The sequence below is a fragment of the Ammospiza nelsoni genome, chromosome 2 (assembly GCF_027579445.1).
Source record: "Ammospiza nelsoni isolate bAmmNel1 chromosome 2, bAmmNel1.pri, whole genome shotgun sequence".
NCBI lineage: Eukaryota > Metazoa > Chordata > Aves > Passeriformes > Passerellidae > Ammospiza > Ammospiza nelsoni.
This window is the reverse complement of record NC_080634.1, coordinates 43,672,739-43,690,686: the sequence shown is the minus strand read 5'-3', so window position 1 is coordinate 43,690,686 and position 17,948 is coordinate 43,672,739. Positions and strand designations below refer to the sequence as shown.

The 17,948-nt window shown below is 41.6% G+C and overlaps 1 protein-coding gene across 4 annotated transcripts in view; it reads right to left on the bottom strand.

Annotated features, from left to right (window-relative positions):
- The window catches only part of YAP1 (Yes1 associated transcriptional regulator), an 88,437-nt gene extending 70,691 nt beyond the window's left edge, over positions 1 to 17,746 (bottom strand). For all 4 annotated transcript variants that reach the window (XM_059467191.1, XM_059467193.1, XM_059467192.1 and 1 more), the window contains exons 1-2: positions 17,151 to 17,746; positions 14,014 to 14,261 (exon numbers count right to left, since the gene is read on the bottom strand). In XM_059467191.1, the coding sequence (XP_059323174.1) occupies positions 14,014 to 14,261; positions 17,151 to 17,474 (572 nt within the window). In that variant the 5' untranslated portion in view covers positions 17,475 to 17,746. The remainder of the gene's footprint in view (positions 1 to 14,013; positions 14,262 to 17,150) is intronic.
- Positions 17,747 to 17,948: the final 202 nt, after the last annotated feature.

Sequence of the window (17,948 nt, the reverse complement as noted above, 5' to 3'; positions counted from 1 at the left end):
TCCCCTCCTCAGGTGGAGAGAAAATATAACAAAAGGCTCGTGGGCTGAGGTAAGGACAGGGAGAGATCACTCACCAGTTACAGTCACACACAAAACGTGATGCAGGGAAACAAGTTTAATTTATTGCCACTCAAACCAGAGTGGGATAATGAGAAATAAAAACAAAATCTAAAAGTCGCCTTTACCCCACACCTCCTTCTCCCTGAGCTCAGTTTGACTTCTGATTTCTTTACTTTCTCCCTGACATCAGTGCAGGGGGCAGGGAATGGGAGCTGCCGTCAGTCCATCACACACTGTCTACTCAGGGGAAGGGCCCCTGCTCTAGTGTGGGGTCTCTCCCATGGGATGCAGCCCTTCACTAACAGCTCCAACATGAGATCTACCCATAGGCTGCAGACTGCTCCTGTCTGGGTCCTCCCCACAGCATGGGGCTCCCTTCAGGAACAGGCTGCTCCAGTGTGGATGCCCCATGGGCTCACAAGTCCTGCCAGCAAACCTGCTCCAGTATAGGCTTCTTTCTCCATGCTGCCACAGGTGCTGCCAAAAGCCTGTTACAGTGTGGGCTTCCCATGGGGTCACAGCCTCCTTCAGGCATCCTCTTGGTCTGGCATGTGGTCCTGCAGGGGATGCAGGTGAATCTCTGCATCCCCATGGACTCCAGGGGCTGCAGGAGCACAGCTGCCTCACCATGGGCTGCAGCAGGAGCTGCAGGGGAATCTTGCCTCCAGAGGCTGGAGCACCCCCTGCCCCTCCTTCTGCACTGACCTTAGTGTATACAGGGCTGTTCCTCTCACATACTCTCACTCCTCTCTTCAGCTATTGCTGTTCTGCAGCAGTATTTTTCCCTTCTTCTTAAATACATTATTCCAGAAGAACTACCTGTCACTGATGGCCTTGGCCTTTGCCAGCTTCTTAGAGCCAGATGGCAGTGGCCCTGTGAGACATGGAGGAAGCTTCTAGTAACTTCTCAAAGAAATCATCCCTATAGCCCCCCCCACTATCAAAAGCCTGCTATGCAAACCCAGTATAGCAACTTCCTTAATTGCTTCTTTTTTTTAATCATAAGATAATTCCATCAAAAGAATAAACTTTGTTTTGGGTAACAGAGAAACTTCAGCCTCTTTACAAAATCACTGTGTCCATCAGGAGCTACATTAGATATTTTGCTGTTCTGCAGAAAAAACATCTTATGGAGGATCATTTTAATAGGAGGAAGGGAGGATGTGGTATCTCCAGCCTTGGATGTTTTCCAGACTTGGCTCAAAAGGTCACTTCTGACCTGATTAAGCTTTAGCAACATTTGTGTGCTTTCAGCAGAATGGTTGGATGGATGACCAACCTCCACTAAGTACTAGGTTAGATAGATAATACTAATGACACTAATGGCTATGGTTGTGAACTTCAGGAGGAAAACAGAGAAAAAACCCAAACCATGTCTAGATTACTTGTTGATTCATGATTCTTTGTACTTCCAGTCAACTTAAGAGCCAAACAGTGCTGAGCTGTCTATGCAGAATAAATCAACCTTTACTGCTGTGAGAAGAAAGCTTCCCCTGAGCTAATTACTCAGGTGATTTTCAGACTCAAACAACTGTCTCATTATTTATTTACTAATTGCTACATTTGAAACAACATATTCGAATCACAAAATCAGTTACAGATGGTTGACAATCTTTAAAGAAATCACAACTCTGAAGAGCCAAACACTTCTCTTTTGGTTACTGAACTGTTGTGCCATGCAGACATACTGCATAGCACATACTGTATGACAGAGCAAAATATGGTATAAGCATCTGGCATTCTGATACTAGGAAGTAAAGCCTGGTATTTGCAGAAAATTTAGTAGAATTTCAAATGACAGTTTCAAAGCATGGCTGACACTGACATTGTTCAGCATCACTGAAATTGAGTATATGAAGAAACATAAGCCATCTTCAAAATACACTGCCACTGCTCACTTCTTTAATCACATTTCCATTCAATTCAAGACCTACATACACTGAGTAGGTTCAGTAAATCTAGTAGATCATTTAGTACATGTGTCCCATCATCCACAAAGTATTTTGTTCTAGAAATGGATCTTGCTTGGGTATTTTAAAGCACATACACATCATTTTATCAAACCAGCATAGTTCCATTTGGAGGAAGCAGCTCCCAAATACCAGCCAGACACAAGTGCAGATGACCTTTCTCTTTCGCGGTGAATGCACCAACGGAAGTATTTGCATCCCAGCATTTATACAGACGGCTCCCCTTCTGCAGACACGGCAATCACAGTGGGCTCCACAAGTAATCACAGCTTCAGAAACGAATGACTACACAATCTAATTAGGAACAGCAAGTATTGTTGGTTTTTATTAAAACAAACAAAAGGCACAGGACGCAGATAGGTCCTGATATGACATGAAGAAACATACCAGTAAGAAACTATAAAGCAAGCACACAGCATGAGGAAGGAGGAATCAGCAGCTCTTGCACCAGAGATGGGACTCTTGCTAACTTCCACAGGGGCCTATACACCAGAATCCAGCCAAAAGAAAGCAGCTGCAGCACCATAGTTCCCCAATGATACAAATTTACTTTTGGTCAACTGCTAACTGCAAAGAACTGGGGAGAAAAAACAGGTATATAGAGTAAAAGGACAAACGAGTACTTTTTTAGATGGAAGGCTCAGAATGGTGAATGCTGGAAAACATCCCTAACCCTTCACTTGAAAAATAACAAACTAGAAAATGCATGAGTTCAGGATATGAAAAAAAAAAGGATGGCAGGGTTAACTGAAAAAATGCTTCTATTCCAGGAAGATCCTGCAGATCTTCAAATTTCAAAAGAAGTAGTTTCCAGAGAAAAAGACAGCAATCTTGAATAGAACTAGAAATATGTACCAACTGTTCATTGTCACATTTAAAGTAAGAACTGAGCACCACTGAATGCAACTAATGGGGGCCAAGCTTAGTAGAGATGGAAGGTGTTTCTTCAAGCAGTGGACAGACAACCAGTGAGACAGACTCCCTGCCAAAGCAAGCAGCCAGTGCTAAAGGGGGCTTCAGGCACAGACAACACAAGTCTTGGAGGACAGCTGGAAGCCAGCAGAGTTCTCAGAGAAGAGTATTTGCTAGAAGAGCAAAGAGATATGCTTGTCCTGCTTAGTCTTTGCAAGGAATTTGCTCCTGACCACTACTAGCAACAGGACAGTTATCTGGACAGGCACCTGGACTCGGTTTGTATAAATGAGGGAGGTTTCAAGTGATGCTGTTAACAAGCTCTCTTACAAAAGCAATGTCAGAAGGGCCCAGCAGTCACTAAGTTTTAAAACTGAACATCTTGAACATCTCAAACACCTCAAGAACAGCAAGAAGAGACTTAGGGAGAACAACATAGCTATTTCTACTGCATCCCTACTGCCAGTACTGCTAGTTTTTATCTCTACTTCTATCACGTATCATCTTCTGATTTTTTTCCTTCACCTGATAATTTTAAGTATAGTTTAGATGTGTTACTCAGAAAGATACCTCTATTATAAACAACACAACACGATCATCTGATGCTGCATTGCAGCCTTGCTGTAAGATTCACCTAATCTAAAATGCTGGGCATCAACACAAGCTAAAGAGCCTAATAGATTTGACAAATAAATGTTTTCTTCTTCAGCAGAAATATGCCTCAAATGGTATGCAAGATTTATACTAACCTAAATGAAAACCTACTAGTCTTAATGAAGTGCAAATGAAAGGACTGTGGTATAAAGTACAGTGTGACAGCACCAGCTGCTACTGCACTGCAGGCTGTATATATTAATTTAATATAACTCTTTGGTGTTTGCTTACAATTTGCATCTTCTTTACTCTTCTGCAGCTTGCAGAACAGACAAGATTTTTAGCTGGCAGTCAAGAACTGAACTGCATCTTATACAAGAGAAGAACACCTTTTATCAAAAGTGTATCTTGCAGTTTGACTAGATGAAGAGACACAGTACATGCATAAATACCTGAATACAGTAGTTGAGGATGGAAAGTTTTAATCAACAGTGGGCACGTAACTGAATGGTAGCACTCAGTTTTTATATACTTCAGTAAAATATTCTAAGGTCTCATTCTAAGGTCTCAGTTCATGTCCCAGCTGCAGGTAAGGGCTATAATGATTAAATATATTTATCAGGAGAAATCAGAAAGAAGTCATATAAGCTAGTTGAGAAGAAAAAGCACCATGCATGAGCAAAACTGTAGGTCTACTTATACCTTCACCTTTATCTTTCACATAAAGAATTTTGCAAAGTTATAGGAAAATTATGCAAAGATCCTGCATCCAAATTATGGCAAAGTAAAAAGCATCAACACCAGAATCTCCTGTATTTCAAATAAATTCCATACAAACACGAATGCACAAAACAAGAACTGAACTGTTTCTTGCGAATATAAAAGACTTCTTCCCATAAACTGATTTATATAAATTCTATCCATGACAAAAGCCAGAAATTTTCACTTTATTGCCACTACCTCAATTATTTCGTAAGTTACTTGTTACCTTAGCTTGGAAACCACTTAAAATCCCCCTTAGGTTTCAGAGAGCAAGCATTTTGAGGCCATTTTAAAAAGGTCAAGTTTGCCACAGACAGGAGCCTACACTTCTACTCCAACAAGACTGCAGAGCAAAGGAATCAGTTACAGTTCATCCACAATCTCTGAGTTGCTCACCATCACAGTATACACAGGATTCCAACTGTAGCTGTCAGCAAAAGCTACACAAATAGTTGCACCAGAAGAAAACAAAAGCATCCCCCTTCTGCTTCCCTGCTCCCTACTCCAACACAACACTAAAATGGAAAGTTGGAAAATGGGTACCACAAGGATGAGGCTGATTGAATGATTCTTTTTTCCTGGATATATTACCACATAAAACTGAAATTTAATTCATTAAGAAAACAATGAACTCTCCAACTTCCTCAACAAATTCGCGTAAGACAAAGCTGATCAGGTCAGGACCCGTCTGACAGCGTAATAAAAAATGGGGACAACTTTGAATTGCAAACAATTTTTAAAAGCATGCAATTAAGACTTCCTTTGACCTTGTTAACAAGGATGCTAAAATGTTAATTCTTAACTAACTGTTTATGCTAAAGTCTGTTTCACATTTTCTCTTCCTTATGCCTAACCAATGTCTAAATTACCAGGATATTGCTAAAAATCCAACAGATCTCTTTCCTGTTATTAGTCATTACAGGAAAAATAAAGACAAAGCCAAACCCTCACAATCATAATGATTAACAGTTCTAATGCTACAAATCTGGAAGTTCCTGCCCTCTGTAACTTACTAATTATTTGGTCCCAAAATCTTAGGTCTGCTTAGTTTTAGAATTAAAATCTCATAAAAAGTGAAAACATGAAATACCAGTTATGAAAGAGAATGATTACTTCAGTTCAAATGTTATACTCACTGGCCAAAAGTAAGTGATATACATGGTCAGAAATTAAGTGTGCATGTGTTTAGAGGCCAAAGTTATAAAAATGAAGCACAGGTCCATGCTGATGATAACATAATTCTGTCAAAAGCAGCATAACAAAAAGCTCTCAAAAATCTATCCACACATAAACTAGGACACAGGCAATTTTAGCTTAGTCAGGTACTTGTGTACAAATCCATGTAACCACAGAATCTGCTATTAACTGTTTTCATTGAAAACTGGAAATATTTTAAATATTTCACTGTTAAAAGAGTACAATTCATCATGACCCAAAAACCATCACTGAAGTCAATGGACACCTAAAATCCAGTTACAGCACAGTATTACTTTTTTCTGCAAATATGTTTTTCTTATATTTATAAAAACAGTCTCTAAAGATGACATAGAAGACACTTCAAAGCAACTTTTTCACAGCCTTTAATACATCAGATGATACCTTTTTAAGGATGTATATTTCATATCCTTGACTCATGCAAAGCTGGCTGCTCTGAGAGTGATAAAAATTTTGTAAATAAAAATCACTACTGAATTATTTGTTCATTGGACATTTAGGTCTATTAATCATATCAACTACACCAACAGCAACACAGGAAGAAATTTCTCTTTTACTGTATTTTTCACCATTCTAAAGAGACTACATGAAATGCTGCAATCACAGTAATTGCAGAGGACTTGGCAACCAAGCTTTTCAAATAAGTACAACGAATTAGAAAAAATAACTGAGAAGTAAGATCCAAAAAGAAAATACACCTGTGAGCTGCATTTATTTCCTTTAATCAAAGAATTCAATTTTGCCTTCAAACCCATGATTCTCTCCTTTCAGATGCTTTATTCAACCATAGACGTCTAACTTGATAACATATCCAGTAAAAACAAAAATTAACTTGCAACAAGGGAATCAGAAAGGTAAGGCAACCTTGAAGTTGTAACACAGTTTAAAACAAATCTGTGTAGCGCAGACAGAATTCCAACAAAGCTCTTAACAAATAAGAACTCACTGGAGATAAACTAGCAATAGTTAATGACCTTTACTTGACTTTCCTATAAAACAATTCAGCATTAAAAAACCTGGCTTCACAACCTCGGTGTAATAATCAGTAACTACACTGAACCCCTAACACTGATCTAAGTTACCAAACAGCATGTCAGAGACTCAACAAAAGAGATCTGGTCTTTCACTGTGACGCAGCAAAGCCTCGTTAGCAAAATTAAAGCAAAGTCCAAGACTGTTTTCAAGACAGCTTCGTCTCCTTAGCAACTGACATGACCGACAGGCAGCACACTGGTAAAAGTCTTACTTTACAAGGCAGCTTTGTATTATTACTTTGACTTAACCAGTAATTTAGAATACATGCCTGAAACACTGCCTGAAGTAACTTAGCTAAAAGCCAAATAAAACAGCAACAGAGTGAATCCCAGAAAACAGACTCCAAGAAGCACTTCAGGAGGCCATGAAACAGCGACACAGCTTAGTCACGCCTTACAAAAACTTTAGTTCTCCAAATAAAACTCCAGTTTTATTTAGCAAAAAGCAACTATGAGGTACCGTTTTCATATTAAAACCAAATTTCCCCCATGTTGTAAATGCCCATTCAAATGCTTAACAAAAAATACAGTTCATCTGGTAAATTTCCCGAAAGAGCCTGACCTCAAAATCAGGTTCAGCAAACTGTTTGGGGGACAGTGTCCAGCCAGTACCTGGCATCTATCTATTAACATTCCAATACAACATTCCTCCAAGAATTTTTTCACATCATGCTAACCCCCCCCCCCCATGCTGTTAAATTCCCCCTAGACACAATTCTGCCATTCTCTGAGGCCAACTATGGGCACCTACCAGAGGACTGCTACTCACAGAATCTACCATAAATTTCCTGCATTCAAGCAAGTGAAATTTTCTTTATAATTTACATGAGAAATTGAGTCAGGTAAATAACAGCATTTACATAATCACTCACAGCTTGTTGTCATGGGGAGAGGGAAAAATAAAAAGAAAAAAACACACCTTAAAAAAGGAATATTTACTCAAAATAGCAAAAGACAGCAAGTTCCACCCACCATTATTGAGTTTTACTGCATAAGTATATGAGAAGTGTACAAACAATAAATGCAAGTATGTTGGAATGCATAAAAACACAAGGACACAAATTAATATGAGAACTGAGCAGCTATCAGTTTTAAAAGGTTAAACTAAATTTAATTACATCATCTGCATTTGTTTCCAGCTATGAAGATAAACACATGCAGTGCTCTGGCCACATATAAAAAGACGACGAACATCCCTAGGTTTTGGATGACAGATCTCTGTTGCTGTTTACCACATTTTTGTTTTTCTTTTCTTTGGTTGGTTGCAGAGCAGAGGTGTCTAGTCTTAATCAAGATTGCCTGTAACTAAGACTAGTTTTAACAGTTAATCTTGTACCTCAGCCCTGAGCAACACCTCCTGCTGTCCTGGGCATCACCCGCTTAAGCGCCTGCATCCAGTGCTTTCATTCCATATGGGAAAATGTGTCTTTGAGAGCAACAAGAACTCTGCTTTACTTTTACATGTGACTTAATTTAGGTCCTGATGTTAAATATTTCAGCACTCTCAGTGCTAATAAGTTACTTTCTCTGAGGGCTTAATCTAAAACCAGACAGAATGAAAAATCCAATTTGCTTGCTGTGTCAGCTTTTAAAAATTTGCAGCTGTTGTGTCACAATTGCAGGGGGAAACTGAGCAAAGTATAAATGTGGCTTTACGTTTTGAATTTTACAGCTACTGTTATTTTTTCATTTCCAGAAGGAGAAAGATAAGAGATTAAGAGATGAATCTTTTAAAAGTTGGTATGATTTTACCCAAACATGCCACCGATCAGTTCAACAGCATTTACACATTCTAAGCTTCTTGCAAAAATATGATGTAGTAGTGCTCAGTCTTACCTCATGGGAATTTTCAAATTAAGATGTTTTTATTATTTTACTGCTTTCTATCAAGCAGGAATTTCCATCATGTAACTGAAGGGTTAAGACTACCTTGTGCTACAAGCCAGATGACTACTAAAAACCCCACTACTGTAATTCTTTGCCATCTTCTACATACAGGAAAAAAAAGGCAAAAGGATAAAAATCCAGAAGACACTAATCTTGTTTTATATCAAATTCTTGTTTGTCTTTAGAAGTCAAGACCTCAGAAAACAGAAGTGGTTCCACAGCAGTGCAATTATACTCATAGAGCTTAATGCTACAATTCTAACTCAAATTTAACCAGAAGAAATATTTAATATGTAGAATTGCAGAAGTATCTTTCTGAAATTCTGATTAAATGAAATTCTGATTAAACCTGTATTCAAATACTCTTCTTATTACTAATCAGAGATACTTTAGTACTTTAATTATAAAAGACTGGTTAAGACTTAGTCACAATTACAGCTTTCACCACAATAAAAAATTTTCAGATAAACAGTAATATAAAACTGATTTCAAATTTGATTCAGGAGATAGGAAAGCAATGCTACAAAGCAGTACAAGATACCTAAAGCACATAATCCCAAAATCACAAACTACAACGCACAAAGACTATTTTTATGAGAGATATGTGAAAGACAAAAAGTCCTGGGAAGAAGAAAGGTTCAGATCAACAACTAATTAAAAAGAAATCTTAAGAAAGGATTTAATTATTAACTTCCAACCAGGTGCCACAGATGCTGTATTTTCCCCAGTTCTATGTTCTTCTGAAGATAATAAATGTCAATATGCTTATAAATTTAAAATACCCTATTTATGAAAACCATGAGATATGTTTTTGGTTTACCTGAAATCGTATCTCAAGTGCTTTTTGGAACAGTCTAATAAAATCACCATGGTACAGCAGGGTACTACTGAATGCATGGATAACGTTGTTTCACCAAACAGAAGGAAATGTGTGCCACTGCTTTCACTGATGCCCAGTCTCAGTGCTAACACAAATGAGGCACATTTGCCCTTATTCTTCCTCAGCCCTTTCAAAGGTATTGAAATGTTCAGTAGAACTGCGAATTCGAAAAAAATTGTGTTATTTTCTTTCATGGGACTCTTCAAAGTAAGAGGTGGAAGGAAGAATACACACGTGGTAGTACTGTGACTGCCTTCCCTTAAATTGGCAAAAACATACCACAGCAAGCTTTCCTTTGAAAGTGTTTTAACTAATGTTTTTCCTTGATACTAATGATACTTGTGACACTAATTTCACTGTGTCGAAATGTTCTGAAACTGACAGTGCCCCCAGTACCATTTTTTCATGGATTATCTAGGGAGATCTTTGATCTTTTGAGTATTCTCTTTAACAGTCAAATCATCAATATAAAAATGCAACTGACTTGACATATTACAAATAGAATTTAGCAACCAAAGATCTTCAAAAGCGGAGAAGCCCATCAAAAGCAGTGGCTACAGTTTTGGCTTCCAACAATGTTGCTATTTTACTGACCAGCTTGCTTGAACTATAGAACTACAAGCATAAATCATATTGATGACTCTGAATACGCACTTCACTAAATTAAGGTATTCAATAAAATATGCAGCTGTGGCTGCCACTTTTCCAATGAACACCTTTTGTCCTTGAAAACTAGGATTACTTTGGTGGGGTGGGAAGACCAAGGGGAGCAGAGGATATTGGCGTAGTGGGTAGTACCAGTCAGGGGTAAAAACAGGATGCAAGAGAAATTTAACATCATCACTGGATATTTTTTATGTGTGGCACAAGGAAATTTAAAAAAGACAAAACCAAAAATCGTAGCAACAAACTTCCTTGTTGTCTTAACACTAGTTGGTTTTGTAACACCCAAAACCATACCTCCACATGGAGCACATGAGAAATGTGTAACAGTAATCTTTTTTTCTGCCAGATGGATAAACACCTCAAACACACCCACAAATACTACTGAAAACCACCTTGGCCTCCCTCAGGAAGTCATTCAACACTTCACAGAAAAAATAGGAAGTTGTTGATAAACTGCTTGCAAGAACTACTTCCTGTAGAAAAAATAATTACGAGACTTGTTTGCTGGACAATCAGTTAACTTTTCCTCACACTACAACAACAGAAGAAGTATTACACAAGCTCTGTAAGAATTAAGAGCATAACTCTAATTTAAAATGATCCAAGAGTAATTCTAAAACTGAGCAAAATTTGTTTATTCTTTCTGCAAGCTGCTGTCTGCTATTCCCATTGCACATTATCTTTTGCCTGGAGAGCGATTCCCTATCTTTCTGCACAGTTCACCGAAATGTCAAGCAGCAGCTGGCTAACAGGAAGTGGTTAAAAAGCAATGCAATTGACATCACCACACAAACCAAGCTCGGCTTCTTTACTGTATGTTTAAGAATGGGCTACATCAGTGAGAGATGACTCAGATGTGACCACTTACTAACCATCAAGTCTTAACTTATGAGCTCCACTGAAGGAGCAGTAGCACCAAAAAATAGTTTTACCAGCTGTACAGTTAGCAGGCCTTAACCCACTGCTCAAAATCATCACTAAGGGAAAATGAAACTCAGCATTACTACCCATAACAGTGAGATGAATGCTAATAAGTGGAATTCTGGGAAATCATATGTTGGGCATTCATACATAAGGGGGTCCATTTATCCAGATTATTGTGCAATTTACAAGAGTAGTTCTGGTTCAAACCGTACAGTACTGCCCTCACCTTCTTTTAATGTGCATGGCTACATGGGGTGTATATATAAAATATCTGGCCAAACAACTCTGTGCATCTATCTCTATAAATACACACACAAACAGATAATTAAGTATTTTCTCTCCCATATACACTATTTTCATTTCTTTGCACAAATTACTGTGTTTGCAGTGCTTGACCCACTGATTAGTGGAAGTGACTGTAATTCCAGAGTGTATTAAGTATGGTACTCAGTTTTGTACTATTGTCTTTGTACTGTAGCATATTATGATAACTATAACCATAGGGCTTACTGACATCTGGAAAGAATCTAATATTGTTACCTATTCTGCAAAGATGTTTCTAGAGCCTGATTACCAGACTGTTCACGGAGCAAGTGGAAACAAGGAGTGATGCAGCCAATGAAGAAAAAAAGCTGAATACTTGAAGAGACACTAAAAATCTGCATATGGTAGAAGGAACCACATTAAAGGTGATTTAGAATCAGAAATCTTAGTACACACATTTCGAGCAAATGTTTAAGGTATAACCAGGCCAGATGAGAGCTTTAGCAGGCTTGTAGGTGTGAACTAGAACTTAGCACTCATCACTGAAAAAAACCTTTAGTATAAAACTTGCCACTCAAAACTAGTCTTAAATTTCTTTGGGCTTCCTATACATACAGAGCAAATGTTGTGCTAGTACTTTAAATGCTTTTTACAAATCTCAAAAATCTCCAATGAAGTTGGTGGATCTTACCTGCATATAGTATTAAGCAACCTTTTATGAACAAATGTTCTTCAAGTGTGAGTGAACAGAGCTGTCCTCATTAGACTCTCCCATACCAAAGTATCACCCAAGGAAAGCCAAAAGGAAACAGCCCATTACACTGTTTAAAATCTCCCGAGGTCAGCATGTGACCCAGCAGGGAGAGGTTCAAAAAGCACAGCCTTTATTTTTTTTCCTAACAACCTGGTTTGTTTCCACTCCTTTCCCCTTCAAGACACATCCTTCACAGCTAGCAGCTCTTTCAATCATTTACTTTGGATGTCTGCTTGAGAACAAACGATCTTGCTCATGCAGATGAGTTTGCCAGACTTGTGTGTACTTTCCAGTCTCAGGCTCTTTATTGTTCTTGCTGAAACCTAACCCTTTGAAATGGATATCAGGACACCAAGAAAGGACAAAAAAACTTGCAAAAGAAAAAGGAAAGATTTTTGTGGTAATAATCAAACTGCAGAAAAAGCTTTCCAAGAATAAATCTTTCAGTCTAATTTCACCTGAACGAGCACAATTAAAAAAATTCATTAGAAGAGCAGGAAGACATTTTTTGTCTCTTAAACTCTTTCATCTTCTGTAAAATTGACAGTGCTATCAAGAACAAACACTTGTGGCAGTAAAACTTTAAAATCAAATATCTATTTTTCATGCTTCATAAGGTGCTCTTTAAGAGCTCTCACACAGTCAAAATAAAAGTTTGCTTTTCATTTCAAAACTCATTCTGTTCTTTTCTCAAGGTTCAATGAGCTACACTTCTCAAATGGCATAAATTACACAGTTCAAAAAAACCTTCTCCTTGTGCCTGCTGAAGAGCTCATATTCTAGAGCACACTGATCTGTTAAACTTCACCAAAGAAAATATCACATCTTCAAGATGTATAGCTAATGCTTATTTTCACATTTCTAATAGAGAATGACTGTGTTCAAAAGGGAACCTCCAGGCTCAAAAAATTTCAGACAACTACTGCACCCTCTTTTTGGTTGAAAAAGAAAAGGCTAATTTCTCTGTATGGAAATACCACAGCTACACAAACAAGAAACATTTTTAAGTTCTGCAAGTTCAATTTTCATTGCAGACAATGTAAATTTGTTATTATTTTTGAAGCTACAAGCTCAACTATTTCAATCAGATGCAGGTATTAATCACAGGGTTTGAGATGGAAAGGTAGTAATAAATACATTTTTCTTGGCTGAAACAAGTTTGCCATAAGTAACACTGTGTTACCTCTTGCCATCCTGCAAATGACATACAATGGGTTATTTAGAGACTTGCTGTTAAATAAAAAGTTCAAAGTATAGTCAAAGTATTTGAGGGCAAGTTATGGTCTTGGTGGGCACATTTTCAGAATGAAGGACAAGTCCCTGCTGTTTTCGAAAACTGCACAGAATAAAAGAAAGTCATTCCTGATGGACTGGGTGTCAAATGGATGGCACATCTAACTGTCTTCAGCTATGGAAAAGGTGATACTAATTCCAGTGTGTGGAAAAGATACAGCTCTAGGAACATGAAACAATGTTAGAAATTCTGAAATTTCCTCTTCATTGCCAGGAATGTAGATGAGTTAATTTACAAACACAAATACAGTAATCAAACAGATATGTTAATTACCTCAGGAAGAGAGAGTAGGCAAAAAACATTTTGGTTGTGTATTTAAACAATTGTCTTTAATCAAAATATTAGAAGTTCTGACATACTGTCACTACAATACTCTCTAAAGTTAACTCTGTATTTTTACATCTGTATTATTAAAATGAAGTAAAATGTATCTTGACCTGCATGACAGCTCTGAAAATATTCAGCAAATCCAAAAGTCTCATTGTTCAAGAATGACTACGCTATTTTCACTGATTTTTTTAGTACACAATATAATGGATAACATTCTTTAGATAAGATTAAGATAGGACAAATATTCATAGAGTACCATACAGTTTTCAGAAACAGCAGAGTTGATATGTGAGAAATACTGAAGTGGTAGGGTCCCCTACTTAAAATCACAAGCGTGTTTTTAAAAATACATGTTCTAAACACAATGAAATTTACTGACATCCTAAGATGGTAAAAACGTATATATCCCAACAAAAAAAAAAAAAAAGAGCCAGAGATACAGCTAATAGAAAAGAAATTTTACTTACTTAAGAAAGTATCTCTGTCCAGATGGTGTCTTAGCCATCTCCCAGCCTGGTGGCAAAGGTACATCATCAGGGATCTCAAAAGAAGACTGGCGGAGGTGTTGAGAAGATGGAGCTCCAGGCCCAGTCACTACTCCAGAGGGTGTAAGTGTCCCTGGAGAAACAGCTCCCAGCTGCAGTGATGCTGGAGAGGAATGAGCTCGGACATGCTGTGGGGTCAGGGCTCCTGCTGTCCCGGCATCAGTGCTGGCCTGCCAGGAGTGAAATTATTTTTATTAAGATTCCTATATTTCAGTAGAAGTGCAGCTGTCAGAAGACATTTCGCTTTAAAGGAACATTTCAGGAGAGATTCACAGCTCAGGTTGTTTTAAAGTTCTGCTTGTTTGCCAGTTGTAACTGTTCAAGCAAGCCTCCATGTAGTTTGGTTAAAAACCCCTGTGCAAGTCAAGAAATATTAAGTGTACATGTTGAGAGCCCTGAGTTTCATTTTGAAACTAAAGTTCTTTCTCCTCAGCACAGGGTTAAGAACAAACCTGCCTGCAGTCAGCAGATCTCGTCCAGTGCGCACTGTGACTGGACTGCACCCACTCCCTACCATCACACCCACTTTCTGCTGGAGGAGTTAATTTCCCACTCTCCTTTGCAAGTGGGGGTGTGGGGATCCAAGTAGATGCACACACCACACACCATCCCACCCCCAGACCGTAGGGGTTTAAAAGATCACAAGAGAAAAGCAATAGTGAAATGCCAACTGGCAGCAGCCAGTTCCAGTGGAGGAAGACTCATTAATTCAACCATTAAAAAAACCTAAACAAGAAGACTGAACATAACATTTCCTAATAACTAGAACTTTTGAGGGTACAAAGAGTCTGTCCATGCTTTATCCAAAGCAAAGATTCAGCAAACAGTTGAACCAGTCAACCAGAAATGACTCACAAACCCATTCACCGGAGTCACCACTCATAAGTACACAGCAAGTCCTTGCCAGTACTAAATACACATCCAACATAGAAAAGGCAGCTCTGAAAACCTGGTTAAAGTAAAATTTGCTTTAAAAAATATATTTACCAATTAACTGGTTTCATAGACAGACCAGAACAACACTGACACCTATAATGAGATGCATGTATCAGTCCCTGTCACACCCCTCTACACAAGATATTACACCATAAGAGGCCCCACTTACACACTCTTACAGTTCTGCTTCGCTCCATCTGTATGCAACCACACATGAAGTTCCATGTGTTCAACTGGAAACAAATCAGTTTGCACTTTCATCCAGACAAAAGAGTGGATTTGCAATATTTAAATTCCTGGGAATCACAGATTTATAGAAAAGAGAGACATTTCCTTTAAGCTGAATGTTTATGTGGCACAATTAAACAGAAAGGAAAAATGAAAACAATCCACAATGAAGCAATTATTCTCTCTTGCTTTAGCTGGATTTCAATTTAATGTTTTAGGAATCACTGAGTGGTACAAGGAACAGTGATCCAACCAAATATGCTTTACGGACCAGATTAACATACACAAGGAATATAAAGTTAAGCCTAAAAGTACAACCAAAAGTTGTACTTTTAGTGCATTTCAATGCACTAAATGCACTTTTAGTGCATTTCAAACACGATAGCTATTTAACTGCAGTTACTGTATTTAACAAGACATAGTGTTAGATGAATGTCTACCCAATGTCTACACAATGGAACCGCAATGAGATTTGCACAAGCTGGGAGAACACTATACATAAACCCCTTATTCCTTGCTGGATTTCAGTATGTTATTAAACGTCTAAAACTCAGAAGCTAGCAAAACTACAGAAGCAGATCAGCTCCACCCCTTCCAATTTTCTTTTCAGTATTCCTATATGAAGGCCAGACTGCTTTTCCGAGTATTTGGAAAATGAATTAACTCCTAGGCTGGGAGAGTACGTGCCAAGGTTCAGCCTGGAATGAGCTTCTGAAGTCAAGTTATAAATCGTTCAAAACAGAAGATTAATAATGGAAATGTTGACAGGCCCTTAACAACACGGCACCAGTACACGGCGAGTTTCACCCTTACTGGCTACACAGATAAAGTGACAATAGCCAATAATAAAACTAATTTTATAGCTTAGCAACTAAGTTCATTACTTAATAACACTTGACTAGATATGCACGGCGTCCATCCAAAACGTTGGTTAACAGCAGTAGCTTCCCCTCGTATTCACACCAGCACTCAGGTCTCGGTACAAAAGTCCCTCTGCTTAAACACCAAAAGCTCCCGGAGGCCGAGCGCCGACCCTGCCCCGCATTCCCCACCCCGTTCCTGCTCGGCCCTGCCCCCGCATCGCCCCTTCCCCCCGGCGCTGCCCCGCCCCTTCCCAGCCCTGCCCCGCATCCCTCCCCCGCTCCCTGCGCGGCCCTGCCCGCATCGCTCGGCCCGGCCCGGCCGAGGGAGGCCCCACGCTCCGAGCCCCGCTCGCAGGCTGCCGCCGCTGCCCGGGATGCGGCGCTGCGCCCGGCGGACCCTGGACGCCGTCGGACCTGGCGTCTGGCTCGGGAATTAACTTCGGATGTGCGTGCCTGTGTATGTGGGGGGGGTTAATCCTACTCAACCCAGCGCCGTGCTGAAATGGTGGAAAAGTCACATCCATATTTACTGTCTGACGGGGCGAGGGGGTGTAGGTTTGGCACCACTTCATCGACCCCTTCCACAGAGGGCAGGGTATTGGACCGCAAAGCGACATTCAAAGCGAAGCGTTTTCACCCAAGTTTTAGGGGCTCACCCCCACTGTCGCCCTCCCGGTGAGGCCGAGATAGCCAAGGAGCGGATGTGGAGTTCGAGGCCCCGCTGGAGACCGGGACGGGGCCAGCGCTCGCTCGCCCTCCCGCCGCGGCCCCGGCCCCAGCGGCGTCTCGGGGCGCGGGAGGCGGCCCTGCCCCAGGGGAAGAACAAATAAAGGGGTGTGGGGGCGGCAGAGAGCGCCCCGACAGCCCCGGCCGGGCGCCCCCCGCCCGCTCGGCCCCGTGGATTCCCGCCCCGGCCCCCTCCCCCACACGCCTCCCCCGGGAGGAGCTCGGCGGCGGGGAGGGGGAGCACGGCCCGACCGGGCCGCCCCCCGCCCGCCCGCGGCGCGGGCCCCTGCCTTCCCTCCCCCTCACCTGGCGGGAGTGGGCCTTGGGCTCGGGGGGCTTGAAGAAGGAGTCGGGCAGTTTCCGCAGTCGCATGGGCAGCGTGTGTGGCACGTTGGCGCCCTTGGGGTTCATCACTGCGTTGAACAGCGCCTCCAAGTCGGTCTCCGAGTCGCCCCGCACATGGACGATCTGGTGCCCCGCCGGAGGGGGCCCCGCACCCGGGGGCTGCGCCGCGCCAGCCGGGGCCCCCGTCACCGGGCCAGGGGGCTGCGGCGGCGGCTGCTGCTGCTGCGAGGCCGGGGGCTGCGCTGCCTGCGGCGGCTGCTGCGTTTGAGGCTGCCCAGGATCCATGGCTCCGTCGGGACCCCCCGGCGCTTCCCTGGCGGGGCTCGGCGGCTCAGACCCCGGATTCCCAGTCCCGCATGCCCCGCTCCCCGGGCCGCGGGCTCGTCCTGCTGTCGCCGGTGCCTCTCACCCCTCGGTCGGGAAGCCGACCGCCCGCGGCAACTGGCAAAACAACTCTGGCCGTGCGGCGCTTCCCCGAGCCCGGCCCAGCCCGGCCGGCGCCTCTGTCCCGGCGGCGGAAACTAACTCACACAACACACCAAACAAAAGTTCGCAGTTACGCCCGCCCGAATCACTCTCCGCCGGCGGCTCCGCCCCTCCTGAGCCCGCCCGCACCGTATCCGAGCGAGGCAGCCCGTGCTCGCAGCGCTCCTGCGCGCGCCCGCCCGCACCGCCTCCCGCCCGGGGCGCTGCGCGGCCCCCCCGGACCCCGCTCCGCCCGCGGGCCCGGCCCGGCCCGCACCGCCCCCCGCTCCGCGC